This window comes from Leptosomus discolor, chromosome Z (genome assembly GCF_034619465.1).
Source record: "Leptosomus discolor isolate bLepDis1 chromosome Z, bLepDis1.hap2, whole genome shotgun sequence".
Classification (NCBI taxonomy): domain Eukaryota; kingdom Metazoa; phylum Chordata; class Aves; order Leptosomiformes; family Leptosomidae; genus Leptosomus; species Leptosomus discolor.
The window spans coordinates 38,935,829-38,957,198 of NC_141419.1; the positions used below are offsets into that span (position 1 = coordinate 38,935,829).

A 21,370-nucleotide genomic window follows, 5' to 3' on the forward strand; every position below is an offset into this window, starting at 1 on the left:
AAATCTACTTCTCAGTTCTCATCAAACCCCAGCTCCCAAAATTAAATAAATTCTAACTCACTAACTTTTGCAAAATTACACCAGAACCCCATACACTTGCCACACTCTTCTCCTGACAGAGACCATTCTGCTTCATGCCCTGAACTTATTACTATCTAGGCAACCTTTTAATCGTTTGGGGTTTTCTTGGGAAAGTTTAACCAACATATAACTTAAGGCCTTCAAAAATCTAGATAAGCAGACATGATCAAAAAGAAATTAAACTAATTGAAGCTGTTCTTTTTTCTTTCCCTATAAATAATATATATTATCATGTTCTGTATGTAAGAAATACTGAGCACATAAAGAAACAAGCTGTTAAAGATGATAAAATGTATTACAATATTGTATGCAGTGACTACTGTAGCATTGATCCTGAGCTCACTTCATTGACTTATCTTTCTTAAGAAAAGCGAAACCAGAGCCTATGGAGCAAAGCAAGTGCATAAGTATGAATGAGTAGAAAGTAAAGTCTGGATTTTAACATGATGTGCAATTTCTAAATACACAAATGTATAAATCCACAATAAAAAGAACACATTACTGAAATCCTTCATTTTTTTTTTTTTTTTAAATATACAAGTCATTTTGGTCAGGAAAAGTATCTGTCACTTAAACATTGCAACAGTTTTTCATGAGTGCCGATTTTTTGACAGGTGTCCCAGCCAGGCTGGTTACTGATCGCGTATCATCTTGATCATCACTTCGTTTTCGCACTTCGCTGTAAAAAAGTCAAACAAAGAAACAAAAAGATGCACTCAATTAATATATTTCTATTCACATTCACTGTTCCGCTTCTCCCAGTATATTTTACGGAGCTCATCATCATCTATGGTGTGGTTACAACTATGGCTTTTACTGCACAGAATCAATAGGACTCATAACGTGTCTTTGAAGCGATTCATTTTGAGGGCGCTGACATGGCAAGTGCAGGACAACCTGGGACTCAGGGCCAGCCAGCATGGGTTCATGAAAGGTTTGACAAACCTGATCTCCTCCTATGACCAGGTGACCTGCCTAGTGGATGAGGGGAAGGCTGTGGATGTCATCTGCCTGGACTTCAGCAAAGCCTCTGACACCATCTCCCACAGCATTCTCCTAGGAAATCAGGCAGTTTATGGCCTAGAGAGGTGCGCTGTAAGCTGGGTAAAAAAAAAACTGTCTGGATGGACGAGCACAGAGAGTGGTGGTGAACAGAGTTAAATCCAGCCAGCAGCCAGTCACAAGTGGTGATCCCCAGGACTCAACATTGGGTTCAGTCTTGTTTATCATCTTTATCAACAACCTAGATGAGGGGACTGAGTGCTCCCTCAGTAAGTTTGCAAATGACACTAAATTGGGTGGGAGTGTTGATCTGCTCAAGGGCAGGAAGGCTCTGCAGAGGGACCTGCACAGGCCAGAACAATGTGCTGAGGCCAACGCTATGAGGTGCAACAAGGCCAAGTGCCGGGTCCTGCACTTGGGTCACAACAACCCCATGCAGCGCTACAGGCTTGGGGGTGAGTGGCTGGAAAGCTGCCCAGCAGAAAAGGCCCTGGGAGTGCTGGTTGAAAGCTGGCTGAACATGAGCTAGCAGTGTGCCCAGGTGGCCAAGAAGGCCAACAGCATCCTGGCTTGTATCAGGAACGGTGTGGCCAGCAGGAGTAGGGGAGTGATCGTGCCCCTGTACTGGGCACTGGTGAGGCCGCACCTCAAATTCTGGGCCCCTCACTACAAGAAAGACACCGAGGTGCTGCAGTGTGTCCAGAGAAGGGCAGCGAAGCCGGTGAAGGGTCTGGAGAATAGGTCTTGTGAGGAGTACCTGAGGGAACTGGGGCTGTTTAGCCCAGAGAAGAGGAGGCTGAGGGGAGACCTTAAAGCTCTCTACAACTACCTGAAAGGAGGCTGTAGTGAGGTGGGGGTCAGCCTCTTCTCCCAAGTAACAAGCGATAGAACAAGTGGAAATGGCCTCGAGTTGCATCAGGGGAAGTTTAGATTGGACATTAGAAAAAACAACTTTACTGAACGAGTGGTCAAACATTGGAACAGGCTGCCCAAGGAAGTGGTGGAGTCACCTTCCCTGGAGGTGTTCAAAAAAACATGTAGATATGGCACTTTGGGACATGGTTTAGTGGGCATGGTTAAGCGGTCATCGGTTGGACTTGATGATCTCAGAGGTCTATTCCAAGCTAATGATTCTATGATTCTATACGTTTCCAATCTGGGAATTCTATCGGTATTTCTACACAAATCATAGTTAGTGACAGAACCGTAATACTTTCTGAAATCTAATAACTTCACAATGTTCTGTTTTCCCATTTCTTTTCTTTTGATAATTTTTATTTGTTTGCTTCAGTATATAACCATAGAAACAGAATACATTCATAGTCAAAAGTGTAAAACTAAATAACTGCAATTTCAAGTATAAATGTATCCTCACAGAAAAAACTCCCATTGTTGGATGTTTTATTATAAATGCAGACTTCAAAGTTGTCTATGTATAAATGATTATTGATCTGTATTCTCACCATGGGTCCCCCAGAATGCCAAAAGCCAGCTCTAAAATTTCTTACATGTATATATATATATATATAAAAATAATTGTAATTCTCCTTATGTTAGTAGAATAAATAAATGAAGTTCCTCTCAGAACACTGTAGTATTCGACATAACAATAATGAAATGTTAATTTAGAAATGTTTATTTCAAAATTAAATGCTTCTTTCAAAGAATACAAATTTCTGAGACTTGAGTAAAAAAATCGCAGCCAACCATTCCAGACCTAGGTTCTGGGTAATGTCTAGACCATTTGAGGAACAATGAACCTTGTGAAGAAAAGTCCCCCCCCACCTTTTTTTTTTTTTTTTTTTTTTTTTTTTTTTGAGATTCTCAAAGGAGAGAAAGGAGAGGCTCCAGCTGCCAAAAAATTTTTTTATCCTTGAAAGTGTTTAAACAAAGTCATCACATTTAAACATTAGAGATAATTTTCCAAATGTGATTAATCTTATACAACTGTGCTGTATATGTTCTCTAATTTCATAATCCACCACTGCATTCATGACCAGGTTCTTGGAAATAAGTCATTCAGCAAATGAGCAATTAACTTCCCATGAACACTGACAGACAAATAAATGCCTACGTTCTTGCTGCATCTCTGACGAATGCATTTTCCTGGAAATACAGATACTCTTGTGAGTTCCATGTGAAGAAGCAATGATCCTCTCTAGAAAGTCAGTATTTTGTACTCAGGCCATGTTAAATCAGTAGTATTTTAACAACGAATAAGCAAATACCGACCAAATGTCAAGAAGTTTTATGATTACATTAGCCTGCTGCAAAATTACATGAATATGGTTTGTAATTCTGGCCTTGAGCTCTGGGTAGTAAACTGAAAAATCAGAGGCTGAGGATTCATTACATACCGGCAGCCCTTCAAAATTATATTGTAACCAAGAATGGGTTTGGAAAGGTAGTAGAAGTGTAATGTTTGGCTCATACATTATCACAGAAATACGACGTTGATAAATGGATATAATCAGAATTCCTATCTTTTAAATAATTTAGAGAAAAGGACATCAAAGAAAATATGTGGGATTAGAACAGTTATTAATAAAACTGAATCTATACCAATATATCTGAAAGAATTAAGAATTAATTGTACACAGAATTATATGCATTTGAAATTAATTTAAGAAAGAATTAAAAAATGTAACTCATTCACCAAACAGGTTTTAAAATTGTGAGTTCCAATTTAAATACTAATTATTGAGACAGCTTTGTAACATTTGCAAGCAAAAATGTTACTTGATTAAACTGAAAATAAATCCTGTCTTTCATTAACGTGGCATCCTTTTTTAAATTTATTTGTTGAATTTGATGTTAGTACAATTTTAAATGTACATGTGTATCTTTGCAAGTACATTCACATAGAATGTCTTTTTTAAAAAGTATACTCCAATATGTTTATTCAAAAATAGAAACATGGCTACTTACCGAGCAAGATGAAGAACTGCTTCTACAATATTAGATCCATCTTTAGCACTTGTTTCACAGAATAGCGCATTGTAAGTCTGTGAGTAAAAGTAAAATGTTAAGCCAACTAATCTGAAATGGTTCCCATGTGAATATGTATTTTCAATTATAAATGGTCTCCTGAACAACATAGAGAAAGATGACGCACATTTAAATAAAGGATGATTTCTGGTACTCCTCATTCTCCAATACATTCACTTTAGTACTGTGAAAAAAATAGTAATTCCTGTTTTATATTCAGTATATTCTGAATTAACAAACTGAATTAAAAACACATCATAGGCTTAACGTCCAAACTCAATCTTCCAGTCCATAAGAGTGCAAAATAGGAAGAGTTGCTAGGACAGGTTACTGAATCTAGCTTGTTAACTACTCATACACTACAGTATCTGGTATTCTAGGTTAACCAGAAATATCATTCCATAAGTAACGGACATGATATCTGCCCCAGTATAATTGCTCAATTGCACAAGCACTCAGCAACTCAAGACTGTAAAGATCCTACGTTTTTTTCTGAAAAACAGAGGACATATGCATCCCTTATCCCCCATACAAATATATACAAAAAATTTGTTTGCACTCCTATTCATAGCAAAGAGTTGCTTCTTTCTCTCTGCAGATGTGGCAGGAATACAAGATAGTGTCTTCAAGATTAAAATATTCCAGTCAAAAGTTGGACAGACACAAGCCAGGTGAAAAGTCACATACGCTCACTAGTGTGCTTTGTATTTGCACTGGCAAATATCTCTTTGGCAGCAGAAAAATTCAAGTCTCCTAGTCCATCTATTTTTTCACCATAAAGACTGAGAATACTATCTCAGCCAATAATGAACTTCATCTCAGTGGACAGTGAGATGTGGTTTAGCCCAGCAAACACCATCAAAATAGGATAGTTTTCATGAAAAGTATCCATGAATTCTAACTACTAGATTTGAGCAAATGACCAAAAAATTACTTTTGTTTACTAGTTTCTCACACTGTTTTCAGATTAAAATTCTTAAGATCATTTTACACTAAAGAGGTAGACTTGGACCTTACCATAGCCAGCTTTTCTCCATAGCTTATAGGCACACATTTTTGCCCTTGTTCTGTAACAGCTTGACGGAGATCTGCTTTGTTTCCCACCATCATAATTGGAATATTCTCATAAGTTGCATCCTGTAAAAGAGATTTTATTTATTTCTTGCTAGAACACTCAGAATACAAAAAGGTAACTAGCATCATCATGTCATACTGATTTCCTTCCCAAAATAATAGTCCTGTGCAGTATCACAGAAAATGACAAATTACAAAAGTTATGCTGAGAACTTTTCATGAACTAGTCGACAAGCAGCCAGTTTAAACATCAGCCTGCAAAGATGTGTTTCCATTCCCTTAAGCCCTGTTTCCCAACAAGGAATTTCATGTGTTCAGTTAATCTAATGGAAACGGTTACTGCATCCAAATGCTGTACAACAAAATTACTATGAGGAAAGTAACCAACTTCAATATCATGATTAAAAGAAAAGGCTTTAATTCAATGACTTCAATTAAAGATTTTGCTTCTCACTTTCCCTTCTATTAAACACCTCTAGTACAAGCTAAAAACATTTTTGATTAAATGCAGATTTGTATTCAAATAAACAAACATGACATAATAGTAGAAAGAAATACCAAAAATTTCACTTGAACTACAGGTAATTTACAGAATCTAACATATTGGTTTAAAATGCAAAGACTCCAAGGAATACTCAAACCATCCTCAAAAGGGTGTCTGAAATGGCCTCTCATGATAATTTCAAAAGGAAGTGAATGGGGAGAGTGTGATTACACGATACCCTTTTATACAAAATGATGTATCAGTTTTAATACTACCAAATACGTCAGGATACATTTAGGACGTCCAAGTAGCTTTTACTTCTATGAGAGACTGCAGTTTGGATAATTCCAATATATAGATATTCAAATTTTACAATTAATAAGGTTAACAATGCAGTAAAATATAGTTTGTAAGTTGTACACACTTAAGGGTCTTACCTCGATCATATCCACCCATTCTCGCACATTAAGAAAGCTTTTTTCACACGTTACATCATATAGCAGTAAGACACCATCTGCTCTTCTGAAGTACGATTTGGCAATACTTCGGAATCTTTCAGAAAAAAAAAGATTTGCATAAGGCCATATTATCAAAAAATAATTCCATTTAACATCATTAAGAACACAGCATTACTTTATTGCACTACTGAGTGATTCTCTCCACATTACAAGATGAATTTTCTCATAGCTTCTTTTGTAAGTAGTTCTTGAAAACTGCTGATGCAGGTCTACAAATGCTCCATAAGGATCCACAAGATTCTGTCCTAAATATCAATCAATTTTTGTATCGAAACAATTGCCACTGTATCTATTACAAATAATCTGCTTCACACTGGACTTTTGATTAGGTGGCAAGGCTTTTTTTACTTACATATAACTTCATAAATTGAGTGGGTTACTCTGCTATTTCTATTTGAAAAAATATGCAACCAATAAACTTATTCTAAGAATTCATTAATCAGTTACAGTAACCTTTGTTATTAACATAACACAATCTCCTTAACAACCAAGTACAGCAACTAGGTATTTACATTATATATTGAAATATTCAACACAAATTTATTATGTGGGAGGAGAATGATTGGGCCTCTGACTACCTACTTCACATAAGCACTCATTCAGGCAAAAGTAAACACATACAGCTCAACACAAATCTTGTCAGTGAACAGATTAAACTGACTTCCAAAGATTATCCTCTTAATAAACCCCAAAAGCAGTAAGGGAGGAAGTAATGGCTCTCAAGTAAGGATGTCACAGGATTTTGAGGAAACTACACAACAGTTTGAAGAACCGTGGATATACATTCAGCAATGTCTTTCTAAAGTCTTTGGGAAGAAGCTTTCATACACTAAATACAATGCAAATCAGGATCAGGACTTTCAAGGAAAGGAGAGGAGGGTGAAGGGAAGCAAATCTCTAAGGTAAAGCCTGGTCAGAAATACAGGTCGGTAAGGACAAAGAAAGGACTAAAAATGGAAGAAACAATGTACATCTACTCCACCTTTTTTTGTATTGCAAGAGAAGGACACACAGTTTTAATTAATTAATGCTGGGTGAACCTCAACTATTTTTCTCTGCAGAGAGAAAAGACTACCTCAGGCATCACCAAAGCTAACAAATAAATATTCTACCTGTCTTGGGTAGCAGAGCAAAATCACATCTGTTTATAGACACTTACATAAGGCCATACTGACTTACTATAGGGACGTACAATATTGAGTGGATTTTTTTTTCATCTACATGAAAAAACTCAAATGCCTTTTAGAAACAAACCAATTGAAACTAGGTAAGTGCAGAGATCACTAACCTCTCCTGCCCAGCTGTGTCCCACAGTTGTAGCACTGTAGGTTCTCCGTCAACAATTAGTCTTTTCATTTGAAAATCCACACCTGAAAAGAATAATGTGTACAGTCTAATAAAAAAAAACAATAACTTTAAAAAACCCACATAAAACAGAAAGTTATGTGCCATATGCAACAGTTATTTCAAAATCCATCTACTTCAATAAATTATGAGATTTCAGTCATTCGCATAGCCTTGAACTGCAATAATCCCCTGGACATATTTAATTTGTCTTTAGAAAAAACATTTAAAGAAATATTTTACCCACACATTTTCCCAGAAGCATTGATACAAATTTGGTATTATGACAAGCAAACAAGAAGCTCTCTCCTTGCTTTATTTTGCTAAACCATTTTACAGAAGAAGAGAAAATTTTTTATAACACAGACTTTATTTCAAATGCCACAGAGGAAAAAGATAGATTAGATCCAAAATCCCAACTCAGAGGCAATAAAACAAATATATAACTATGATTTGACTGGAAGACAAAAATTCAGTAAGACAAGTTTGTTAGCTGAAGCTGTAATAATATACACAAGTCAGAAATCCCTCCAGCTGCATTTAAACCAAAGCTTCAGTAACACTTTGAAGAAATGGAGACAAAAAATACTATGAAAGACATCAAAGGATACCATGAAATACCAAGGAAAAAGGAAAGAGCTGAGAAGACAAGAAAGCAATGAAAAAAGCAAAAAGGATCGTACACACATTCTAAGTTCATTACATTGAAACTGCCTTTTCTGGTGCTTTGTGTCGTTCAGGAACAGGCTTTGCGCTTTGCAAAGCCAAACTTAATTAGAGCAGTACCCTATTAGCCACCCAAAACAGCAGTTAGGCACTTCTAAGCTTTAGTACTCAATTATATCTCACAGCCTAAGAAACTGCATGGGTATATTCAGCAAACCCTGGCAAGCAATCACACAGGGTAATCTTTTCACCCACTTCTGCAGAACAGCAATGAAATTCACTTTAGTCCAATTTTAAGAAGAAAACAGCTATACCCAGGGTTGCACTGGTATTTCCCCGAAATTCATTCTTGCAAAGTCTTGTAAGGAAACTGGATTTTCCCACTGCTGCGTCTCCAGCAAGAACAATCTTGTAAGCCTTCTCTGAACTGGGATATTTTGGAGTGCATTCAGTTGCATCTGACTGAAAATAAAAAGAAATCCTCAGTTTCAACTCATATAAAAATATTCTGTATATCAAATACTTCCTTTTTTTTCCCTAAAGAACTGGTTACCTGAGGGGTGAGAGCAGATATGTATTTCCTTGTTGTAGCAATTGAGCTGCTTCGACTTACTGGTTGGGAGGGCTTCCAGTCTAATACTGTACTGCTGTTATCAGGATTGTATGCTTCTTCATCCCTGATCTCTGGAACCTGAAAGCACAAGCTAGTGTGTTAGCTCCAGCGAGAAAACATACATGTTTAGAAAGGTACAGCTAAAACTGACTAAAACATTTATATTAACAGTTTGGATTAAACAGAGATAAATGACCAAATAGTGCTGTGCAATTCTAGTCAAAATACCTGTTCTTATTCACATTTGCTATTTACTGTAGCTTACGTTTGGTCCTTGAATATGTTTGCTGTTTGGCATAAAAGTTTTCAGTATGGTTTCCAGATAAATCAAATTCATTTCTATATGGAAAATTTCAGCTTAAAAAATAACCACAATAAACAAACACTTTATTTCAAAGCTTATTTTACAAAAAATAATTTCTCTACAAGACATTAGTCTCTATACTACTACTACTCAAGCTAAATTAAATACAGAACAGCTGCAATCAGCACTATTCATATAGCATTTTCAACTAAATGCACAGTAAAGGTTCTATCTACTCTAAAAAAAACCTGTTCTGCTTTGCTTGATACTAGTCTTGCTAGGTTGTCATCAGTAAAGCTCTCCATTTTAACAACAATAAAACAGACACTACATTTCTAATTCTCTGAGACTTACTGCGTAAGTCAATGTATACACTAACGCTATTCTTTCTCACATATGTGATTTTTCCATTCATTGCCACAACATAGTAAGAGGATGAATGGAAACTTATTTTACTTCTATAGTATCTGCTTTTTAGTCATTAGAAAATGGGCTTCTGTCTGCACGCTCTAAAAACCTTCAAAAAGCACGTGTACTTCAAAAATGAAGTTATTACCTCAAAAACTGTCAAACATTTTATTTCAAAGAGAAGTAACTATTTATGCGTTCTCTAAAAAATCATCACTAATCCTGTCTATGCATATAATCCAAATACTTAGTTCTAACTGGCCCATGGGCAAAGATCCATTTCATTTTGAAAAAAAAAAAAAAGAAACTAATTTTGTCTCCCACCAAAGGTCTTTGTCAGAGAAGAAGTAAGTCTGGCACTTACATCTGTATCAGAAGCATCACCACCAAAGCTTTCTTGCATACACTGTGACCTTTGAACAATCCTTAGATGCCTGTATTCCACTTCTGAATCATACTCATTTGAATCTCTCAAGGTAGACAAACCACTGTCAAAGCAGCTCTCAGGTAAGCTGTCAACTTCACAGTTTATTCTTTGCATAGGATCACAAAGGGCTAAAGAATCATAATCTTCATCCACACAAGAAGAATGAGATGATCTAATATGAAAATATTGGAAGGGAATAAAAAATTATTCCACAATTATTTATTCCAGCAAAATCTGAGCCATTCTGGAAGAGCCAATACTTAGAAATGCTAACTATACAGTTTAAGACATACGTCAATGCCTATTTTGCCTTTCTAAATAATTTCTTTTTCAATCACATCTCTTAGAATGCTCAGATTAAATTATATAACCTATGTTATTGATGATGACTTCCCAAGTGTCAGTAAGAATGTCTATTTATTCATACACAGAAAAAAATAATTCTTTAAGCAACATTCAGAAAATTATGTACTATGAAGATACCAAAGGCAGAAAATGACAGCTGATGGTTTAGCTAATTTTGGTCTATTCTAAGACACATAAATGACTTTGAAATACTGTATCTAATCTACATGAATGCATTTGTTCACAGAGGCACACAGGCCAATAAGTAACAGCTATAAATATAGAAAAGGTGGTAACAGAGTTCAGGAGATCAGTAATGGTGGAAAAAACATGTTTTCTTCGAGTTTGGTAGGCTACACAAAATGTAAGGTTCTACACAAAAGTCCTTTTTTTCCTCTCCCCCTTCCTTCAAAGGCCTTTTTTTTTTTTTTCCATTCTGGAAGCTGTAGTATATAAAAATACTTAAATGGATGCAGCAATGACTTATGCAGTATGGCTTACAGGAAAAAAAGTTATTTATGTAAATGAAATGAGAGAAAAAAAATCAATACAAAGAATCTCAAAAGAATCAACCTTTTTAAAAAAGTTTACTGTGGCTACAATCATTACCCTGCTCCTGCAGCAAGACAGGGAGAGGTACAAACTAAAGTGAGGTAGAAGAGGTCTCCAAGTCACAGCGGAGAGGAAAGAACCAGTTTGGCTCTGTGCTACTGGGAATGGATGTGAAGCACTAAACTGCTAGAACACACAAGGTCAGCATCAATCCTTGTAACGATAGTTTGCTGCCAGAGGGGCTGGGAGCTCCCAGTGCAATGGCACACCATAGAAGAGTACGCTGGGGAGAATCACCAAATTATGAAGCTGTTGCCAAGCTGAATGTAATTCCTCCCTGCAAGCAGCCAAACAGGGGTGACAGAGGCATTGTGGTCCCAAGCAACAACATCCAGAACCATGTAATTTACATCCTTTCAGGCTAATGAATAATCCCATGAATGAGCGTGATCTTTGCTGTGGAATATCACAGCATCCATGCTATTTGTATTCATGCAGCTACTAGCCTATACCAAATCACTGAAATATAGAGGAAGAATGCATGCTAGAACAAAGTTAAGCTTGTCAGGCATTTCCTGAAATAAAGGTCTTTAGTAGTCAATTTTCAGCCTCACTGAAGCACGAATTCAATGCTGGGAATTTCATACGTGCTTAAAGCAAGTTAGACTAAGATGTATGATACAGCTAAAAAAAAAGGAAAGTATATCTACTAATGTAATTTGCTTAAAACATGTGAGAATGCAAATCAGTATCTCTTAAAGCTGATCTGATGTCAGCAGACAGATGAAGTACTGAAAATGAACAGGTTTTGGGACATTCATTTCTTTCTGTCTTCCAATAATACTAAGTCACACCCATTAAAAGTAAGTTTTATTCCTAACACACAAACTTGCTTCTAAAGTAGCTTGCTTTCTCATTTTTGTGGGAATGCAAGGATTGCACCATGTGGCAGGTACTAATAAATATTCACAGAGAAGAACATCACTAAGCCTCCAGAACCGTTTTAATTATCCCTTCAGGAAATCACTCAATGCAATATGCAATTTAATAGTGGATGCCTCTCAAAATTTGCAGAGGTTCCAACAGAGGGGAATTGGTTTAATCTCATTAGAAGGAATCAGTTTATGACAAGCAAAACTTTACAGCCAGCAAACGTATCTCACATGGAGACAGCAGAGTAAGAGTAACGAGGATATTATTAGTGTGAAGCAGAAGACAACTTAATCCCTACCAGAGGTGTTCATCTCTCTGGCAAAATGTAAAACACAGATTGCTAAGAACTCTTAACAGGGATCTCTCTGGAGTTTGAAATACCACTGAAAGAAGAATAAGGCAAAACAACCTATTGAGTAAGGACACACATTTTTACTGGCAGTTCCAGCTGTTGGAAAAAAAAAAAAAAAAAAAAAAGAGGCTGAAAACATAGCATGATCTACAGCACTCGAAGTTGGATCCAATATCCAGTGACTTCAATAAGAGTCTCTGCAATGATCTGAGGAAGCTCTGATGAATGACCTGCATCCTAAGTATAAAACCAAAGTAGCTTTGACCAGTCAATATTTGCATTTAACTTACCATTCTCTGTGGTTCTTAACCCGTTAATATCCAAGTGCGTTCACTACTCTTCCATGTCAGTGTGAGATGAGGATGCTTATTCTTTTGAAGAATTAGGCCCAAATACCTTTGTAATAATTATTACATGGAAAAACCAGACATACAGGCTGAAGACACGACCAAAAATGTTCTGTTTCCCAAGTACTGAGTAAGCTAGCTAACAGAGGTCCTTGGTGGATTTTTAGAGTTTCTGGAGACAAGGAGGGGAGATTGAGAATCAAACTAGAACCAAAAGAGTCCAAGACGAAACAAGAGGCTGTCCGAACTCTCTGTAAGTTCATGATTTGCACTGAAAACAGTTTTTCTGAGCTTTCTGAAGTAATTGAAGAGATTCCTATTGACTTCAGTATACTTTGGATCATATATTATGGTCACGCATTCCTTCTGAATCAGACAGAACTATTCTATTTGCTCTTCCAAGACAAGTATGATGCCCTAGTCTTTTTAAACATAATAAAAGCAAACCTGGCTTACCTGTCATACCGTGGGTTTAGAGGAGACTGTCCACCATTAAATTTAGGACTGCTTCTAGAAACCGCACCTCCCGGCGAGGTGTTTGCTAACCGCTGTGACAGATACATAACAAACGCATAAGTTCGATGAACACAGTGTAAGCATCTAGATTTGTCATTAAAAGTGTGCATCACTCAAAATTATTAATGTATATTTTACATATATTCAATTACTTGTTTTTAATTAAACCTCATGCTTTATACAGGCTTATATAGGACTGGGTGTCAAAAGCCCCAGTCAAAAGCCATTACATAAAGCATTTAGGCTCCACTGTTGCCTTAATACTGAACCTGCTAGCCACACTCAACCACAGAAGACAGCAGAAATTCCAAGAGGATGATTTCATTGACTACACCTGAAGACTCTGAAATGCCAAACCTTGAAAAGTAGTATTTAGAAAAATGGCATGTTGACTACTAAAGTGAAAAGTAAAATGTCACTGGCTGAGCTAGCTTCAGTAGAGATACCTCCTGGTTCTTGAGTGAGATCATGGAAAGAAAGAGAGATCTCAATTGATATTACATGATAGAGTATTCCATATGCTCTGCTGTCCCTCTACAAGTTTATTCACTGGGAACAGTCTCCCCTGTCTCTGTAATCTGCCTCCCCCATGTTTCAGCGTACAGTAGAAGGAAATGGTATCTCTTACTGCATCTGCAGTGATTCTCTGGTAGCCTGTATCAGCAAAAGGCAGTCGTGTTCATTGGTATGATGTGCTAGAAACAGGCAATGACCCCCATTTTCCTCCTTCCTGGCCAGTATTGTCTCTGTGGGCCCATCATTCTGGCTCCATCCTTCTAAAACAGTTAGTTGCTTTCCTGATGATGTAAGGGCTTGCAGTTTAACAGTTTTCCCAATATTACAAAATGGCAGCGTAGAGTAGATTTTTTGTTAACTTCCAAGTCTTCCTTTCACTGGTTTGGAGGACACCAAGTTACATCTGTTACAACAGATCCCTGTACAGTTGTGATAGCTCAAAAGGGTCTGACTGAGGTTCCTATTATCAGCAGCCCTTGCTATTCATTTTCCCAGTGACTCGCCTGGACAAAAGTTAAAATTAGGTTAAGACCTCGCTACCAAAAGAAAGCAGTTTTCTGAAAATGTGTGTTTTCAGTGGTAGGGCACTCCCATATACACAATACAAACATACTGCCTTTAATGCCAGAGAAACCGCTGATTTATTCACCTCACCAGATATATTTGGCCATAGCATACTAAAACAACCACTGCTTTCCAAAGTATCTCAGAAAGTAGTTGTGCTCTAAAAAAACTCCATCATTTCATGAAACATAAGCAAAATCTAACAAAATGCAGCTACATAAGTGTATTCCCAGAGAGTGAGTTCACGGACTAGAAATCAATTTTCTGAGTACTCACTGAAGCACAAACACATTTGCATTTGGAGTTTTAATTCTTAAACTTTCCAGTACAACATAACAAAATTATAAATACATACCAATGATTTGTTGTACTTGCTGAAACTGTTTTCAAGTGCACTTCTTAAACCATCATTGCTGTCATGTAGCTTTCTGTTAGCTGATCTAACAAGGAAACATAGTTTAACTTGTAGGAGTACAGTAAAGAAAGCATTAAAAATTATGTAACTTATCACAAAGAAAAATTGCAAAGATACATTTAAAAAAACCTTTTGTTTTTCTTTAGATAAGTAAAAGTAATGTGGAACTCGAAACATGTTATCATATACTCAAACAAGTGACTGTACGTGAAAAAAGCACTGTGAGGTTTAGCCTCCAATAGCAGCCTAGGAAACCCTGTTTCACTTCTGTAGCATGGTCTGTGGTCAGCTGAGACGGGGGCGGGGGGGAAGACACTTAGGAATAGCCACAAAAAAAAACCCAGCTACAGAGTAGTAAACCAGTACAGCCATTTCTTAAATACAAAGTGACTACCCTGCAAGTATTGTTGAGATAACTAAGGACAGATGTGATTCAGCTGCTTGAAAGAAAGAACATGTTTAGTATAAAGAAATTAACTAAAGACACAAAAAGTATTCATTGTGACCTTCCTTAAAGCAAAAATCTGTGCACTCCCTGTATAATACTGCACGCATTTAGTACTTTCCAGATAATGATAAAACAGGGAGTTACTGGAGAAGTGAAGTCAATAAAAAAAGGAGCCAAGTAATAATTTTTATAATAGCATGGACAGACTCAAATCTCGTTCAGCTTATCATAAAGAAATGGAAGCGAGTGAGGCTAAGATAAGAAAGAAAAAACAGTGAAGAGTTACTGGCTCAGTAACACAGGAGAGTTAGTAGCACAGTATCTTCTGTGAGAGTTCAGCACAGTACACTATGAGAATTGAGGCCATTTCAGTATTTTTAGTTCATATTTTTTTCCCAAACCTCATCCCAGTCTTTTGCATACAAAAACATTTACCCCACAAATATGTTGGGACAAAGTCTGTTGACAAAAACCTGAAATACTAAGAACTTACTGAAGTATTTCAATTTGTCTTTCAAGATTATCTCTGTCTTCAGTATATTCTCGGATCATTTCTAGGTCTCTGAAAAACAAACAAACAAAACCCCACAAGAAATTACACATTACAGGATATCCTTTTTACTTTTACAATATTGCTTTTGGTAGTAGACAAAACTCAATAGTCAACATTTATAAGAGGTGATAAATACATAGTGAGAAAAACATACCATTTGAAAATATTTCTGAATACAGTTTTTCTATGTTTACATTTCTGCTGAAATATGTTAAGAGCAGTTTTATGCAAAGTAAAACCACTTGGTAACTTCACTGTTCTCTGCCATTGTATCTCAACAAAGACTGTAAATGAAAAAAAAAGATCTACAAAATAACATATGGACTGCCTCTTTTCCCTTTGACGTAACATTTGTGTTATCTGAAGATAACTACCTAATGAAACTGTCATTCACGCTCCTTTAAATGAGTATCTAGAAGCAGCTTTCATACACTTCAGAAAAAAACTGTTTGAGACTGATGTGGGAGGCTTCCAAAACTATTCTCCCTAATATTCATACAGATATTCATCTAAGTACAAGCCATGGAGGAAAAAAATTGCCTGATGCTCTAACTTTTAATTCTATCTAAGGTCCCAGTAAAATCAACGGGCTTCCTTGCAAGATTAAGAGAGTTTGCATCATATCCAGAACTTGCTCTTTTGGAAACCTGAAAAGAAATGTGAATAGTTGTCATGGCATAATTTGTATCGTGTCAAATGTTTACCTGTCATTTATGGCAAATTCAGAAAATAACAGTTAGCAACTGCATACATAATAACTACATCAGACAACAGATTTTTTTCCCCTGGTGAAAATAGTATCATGTAGAACCACCTTACCTCTCAGTGTTCAAAGTCTGATCTGCATACTCGCTTTTCAAGCTATCTAATTCACTCTGTAGAAAAGCTATATTGGTCTGTGCTTCTAGAAGGTCTTTCTTAAGTTTCTGATTTTCCTTAAAAAAGGAAGATATTAGATGTTAGCTGTCATAGCCACCTGCACAAAATTTTCACACATTATAATGGTAAAATAAAAACCATCAAAACTAAAAGAAAATGAAACATTAGAAAATCTAAGCATAGAGAGAGAAAAGAAAATCAAAGAACTCAACACAAAGTCAGTAAATTAGCATGCCAGAACCACTGAATTTTTATTTTTCCATTTCAGTTATACAAAAAGCAGACTATATCATCTCAAACCACTCCTAAATGTTATACCTAGAAAGTTATGCATTTATATAGAACAGAGTTTTTTCCAAGTTAAAGATCCTCATATATTTATCAACAACTTTAAAAGTTTACCAGTACTAAATATAAGGAAAAAAAAAAAACAACAACCCACACCAAAAAAAAAACCCTACATTGCAGAGGCTAAATTCATATGTCAATGATAATCATCTCTTACCAGCAACATATCATGTATTCTCTTTTTCAGCTCAACCACATCTTCCCTGTGACTTACATTTTTGGATTGCTCCTCCAGCTAGAACGATAAGAAAAATGCATGTGATTGATTGTTCTGCTTCAAAGTACATAAAAATTAACAGAAATCACATTAAACAACCCCTATTTTACAGCTATTGAAGTTTTTCAAAACCAGAATTTTCCCAAATGTGCAAGTAAGCAGCATTACTCCAAAAATCACTGGCTTTCGAAATACGAAATTTGGCTAACAGTTGGTCCCTTTCCTAAATATTTCAGTAAATTACACAGAATTAATACAACAGCCATTTACTAATACAACTGAATTTAAAAGCTACAATTATAATTATCCATCTTGGGGAAGGCACTTTATAAGGTCAGCATCTCTTAAAACACTTTAGAACTCTTGCCATGACTGCAACTTACCTTTTTAAGTTTTTTTATTGTCACCTGAAGATCCCCAACTTCGGTATCGTACTGGCGCTTCAGCTCATTTAGTGCTTCTTCAGCTTTTCGCTTCTCCTGCAATATTTTTAATGCGATTAAAAGCTGAGACAGGTTTCAAACGTTTATTAAAAAAATGCATTCATCACTTTGGAAATTACACGCTTTCTCCTTAGATTAAGGCGTGTAATTTTGTCTTTTCGTTACATGAACCTGGCCCTTCCTTAAGATCCACAGATTCTGATTCTCTAATTGTAGTCACTTATAAAATATTCATAGAAATAAAATAGTAAGGTGGAAGCAAAGATACAGGTCAATTCAGTGTTTGTTATTCACGTTATTGTCTCCTGTGCCTAACATCCTCAATGTTTAAAAAAAAAAAAAAGGGGGAGAGAAACGTTCCTATTTTATTTGTATATAAATTGAGGTGTGATTGCATATATAGATGTAGACATATGCACCCACACAAAATTCAGGGCATTACATCCTTTTTTTCAAACCATCCTTCTATGGCTCGGCACACAATGTGCTAGTAATCACATTGCTATGCCATCATCAGTTACTTATTTATTTCTGTTTTACATCTTTTTGCTTGCAAGTGTCGGAATGTTACAGGCCCATGTTCAGTAACACGTATGCTGATGACAGCATCTGTAGTTTCATGTGGTACTTGGTCTGAACATCAAACCAAAACTATTCTGAGAGGGTTTTTTTAATCAAAACAGATTCTGAATGGATGTTACATCAAGCACAATGAGAAGAATGGTATATTCCACATGCTGTAGCTAAGTATGTGTTTAACTCACTCCAGTTACTCCCCAGGGACTTCAATGCACAGTGTCACAACACGAGAAACCAGAATGCAGCAGTGATATGTGGTGCCAACAAAACAGGTTGAGTTTTCACACGGAAAAGATAGATATGGACTTGGCTCAGAATTCAGTGCTTTCCTGTAGGTGATGCTGACATCCGTGTGTTAAATGATAATCCATGTGTTGAAGTGATAATCAAAGTAATCAGCTTAAGCTTCTCTCACCGTTGGCACCTACACAGGACTCCTAAGTATTGTTTGGTAACTATTTGGTTCCCTTGAAGAAACAAAATACAGGCAGGTGTCACGGTGGCATGAGTGAGATCACTCTGACAAACAATAGCCTTGAGTACAGGCATTAAGATTAATGGTTTAGTACAATCCCACAAAGTAAATATCTTACATTTACTCTCAGGGCGTTGTAGTAGGTGGAGTATGTGGAGCAACAAGCTAAGGGAACATTTAGGAGTAAAAATTAGAAGAATGTTGTGAGAAACAAGTTACAGCTCATCTTTCATACCTATAGCTAGGTGTGAACAGTGAAGTCACAATCCACACAACTCTGTGACAATTTGAGGCATCTTTCCAACAAGAAACAGACTCGATGTGTGTAATACACAGTAGATGTGTTTTTACATAATGCTAGTACATACCTGCGGATGTTCGAGTGAGCAAAAACACACATCCCAGTCATCTTTTTACAGTAGTGTAAAAGAGGCTCCAGAGCTTTTTTCAGTGATTTACCACATTTTGCAGAAGAGAATTTTTCCAGAGCAGTTGTTTTCTAAACATAAATGCTAAGTCTCTCTGGAAATGGAAAGTTTATCTCTACTGAGAGCTGCATTATCATTAGTTAAACGTATTATGATATGCGTTTTTTTTCCATGGTGATACCTTTTTGTCATATATCTTGTTCCTAGGAAAACAACTGACTGACTTTTATGGTTTAGTAGGAGTAACTTCTCTTGTATAGAAGATGCTGTTTGAAGCAAATCTATCAGAATATAGTTTACCTTCACAGATCAGTTACTGTGAACTGCTGTTTAAAATCAGCAAGTTGGCAGACTGCACTTTGTTGCTTCGGATTCTATAAATGTTTTGGTGAAAGAACCATACCAAATACATACACATTCAGTATATTGTGAGTCCTACAAAGCAGCCACTAAGCTCATACTATATGTTGTAATTAATGCATTTCTTACGTGCACGTTAGAACACTTTCACAAACTGCTATCCTTATGCACACTACAAAGTTAGGTTGATCTTATGTGAACTTAGTAACAGTTCGGCATGAAGCTGACACCACAGGTAGGGTGGTTTAACTACTGCTTTCTGCTTAGAATTACAAAGCCAAATGTGGCTTTAATATACCTTTCAATGGGTAAGGGAAAGAGGATTCCTGTACTTTTCCATCGAGACTGCAAGCCCGTTGAAACAATGGCTAAAACTTGACCACATTAACACAATTTCCCATCAACTTTGGGAGGTCCAGGCCCTCACACATTGTCATCACAATTACCATCTTATGTTTACAACTCCCTAAAATATAGTTGCAGGATAAAAATGGGGGAAAGATCACCACTCCAGGCAGATATGCAAATGAAAAACAAATGATCTAAGCATTCATTTCCACATGAATTCATCTACTAGGAAACTAGATTCCATTCTTTCATGGTGAAAAGTCATTTTTCTCCAATCTGTTTCCAATACCAGTCTCAGAAATAAATTCCTCTACGCCAGCATATGCTCACAAAAGAGAAAGATTTTTTTTTTTCTTGGTTTATTACATCTGAGCAGCCATTCCTTTTTGGGAAAGCATCAAGAGAATACATTTTTGATCTCATGGATAGCTTCTTTTCATACGGGCCCTGCCTTCGGCTGCTTTGCATCAGTCCATCAGGATGAAAAACACACCTGGCCATCAATCCTGCTTAAGATCACAGAGAGTTCAGTAATTATGAAATTCTGTATAAAATACTCACTTCCTTTTTAACTTTATGCTCTGCAGCCTGTATCCGTTGTTCCATCTCTTCCTCCAGCTCACTGAGCTGAACTGCCGCTTTATCCTGAGCTCTAAAATTTAAAAGTAAATATTCTCTTAGGAATTGACCTCTGGGTTGACAAAAATGTGTGAAACACACCTGCCTACCTTAGCTGAAACAAATGTCAGGCCACACCTGGAATGCTGTGTTCAGTTTTGGTCCCCGCTACACAAAAAAGGTATGGACAGGCTGGAGACGGTCCAGAGAAGGGCTACAAAGATGATCAAAGGACTGGGAAGCCTGCCACATGAGGAAAGACTGAGAGAGCTGGGTTTGTTCAGCCTTCAGAAAAAAAAAGGCTTAGGGGAGACCTTATCACCATGTTTCAGCATTTAAAGCGTGGCTACAAAGAAGATGAGACTCCATTTTTACAAGGAGTCACACGGAAAAGTTGAGGGGTAATGGGTACAAGTTACTGCTGGGGAGGTTCTGATTAGACACGAGAATTTTTCACAAGAACAATCAGCCATTGGAATAACCTCCCCAGGGAAGTGGTGGAGCCCCCAATATTGGACACTTACAAAATTCAGCTAGATAGAGTGCTGGGACATCTTATCTAAACCATGCTTTTGCCAAGAAAGGTTGGACCAGATGATCCTTGAGGTCCCTTCCAACCTGGTACTCTATGACGACAGCGAGTTTAACATTTCCCAGACCTTGAAACTGGCATAGTTGGGAACCAAAATCACAAATTAGTCCGAAGATACAGGCAAAGCAGATTTTAAATAATAGCTGACAGCTGATTATTAGTAAGAAATACATCACATCTGCATTTTGAGAATTAAGTTACAGAGATAAAAGGCCCCTCTGGTTACCATATGAATAGACTTCAAAAGGATAACTACAGCAACTTGCATCACCCACATATAGATCTCTGTCCTGGTTGGTTTTGCCAGTAATGATGCGAGATTGCAAACGCCAAGTAGTTACAATAGGTAAATACTCCTTGAAGCCGAAGAAGAAAAAAATATCATGTCTTTCTAAAATGAAAGTATAATGGGCATGTACGCTAAAACTCAAAAGTTACAGCCAAGGCAGTCAAAATGTTTTTAAGATATTAAACATATGAACAGAGCCTGCAAAAATTTGGTTCAGGACTTATCCAAAATACGAACAAGGAATCATTTGGAAGCTGCTATATGTACATACACACAGGAGTGTGCACATAAACTAAACTTTGAAGTCAGTTTATGTCAATACTCCGCATTAACATATTTTGGCA

The 21,370-nt window shown here is 36.7% G+C and overlaps 1 protein-coding gene across 2 annotated transcripts in view; it reads right to left on the minus strand.

Annotated features, from left to right (window-relative positions):
• Positions 1–651: 651 nt before the first annotated feature.
• Positions 652–21,370, minus strand: part of RASEF (RAS and EF-hand domain containing) — a 31,155-nt gene continuing 10,436 nt past the window's right edge. The window contains exons 3-17 of one of the 2 annotated variants that reach the window (XM_086479954.1): positions 20,089–20,179; positions 17,278–17,373; positions 16,835–16,912; positions 16,270–16,385; positions 15,391–15,459; positions 14,390–14,474; positions 12,895–12,986; positions 9,847–10,081; positions 8,711–8,848; positions 8,472–8,619; positions 7,436–7,517; positions 6,067–6,181; positions 5,089–5,208; positions 4,012–4,088; positions 652–760 (exon numbers count right to left, since the gene is read on the minus strand). In XM_086479954.1, the coding sequence (XP_086336080.1) occupies positions 652–760; positions 4,012–4,088; positions 5,089–5,208; positions 6,067–6,181; positions 7,436–7,517; positions 8,472–8,619; positions 8,711–8,848; positions 9,847–10,081; positions 12,895–12,986; positions 14,390–14,474; positions 15,391–15,459; positions 16,270–16,385; positions 16,835–16,912; positions 17,278–17,373; positions 20,089–20,179 (1,651 nt within the window). Of the gene's footprint in view, positions 761–4,011; positions 4,089–5,088; positions 5,209–6,066; positions 6,182–7,435; positions 7,518–8,471; positions 8,650–8,710; positions 8,849–9,846; positions 10,082–12,894; positions 12,987–14,389; positions 14,475–15,390; positions 15,460–16,269; positions 16,386–16,834; positions 16,913–17,277; positions 17,374–20,088; positions 20,180–21,370 lie in introns of both variants that reach the window. The other variant, XM_086479953.1, reaches the window with a different exon arrangement.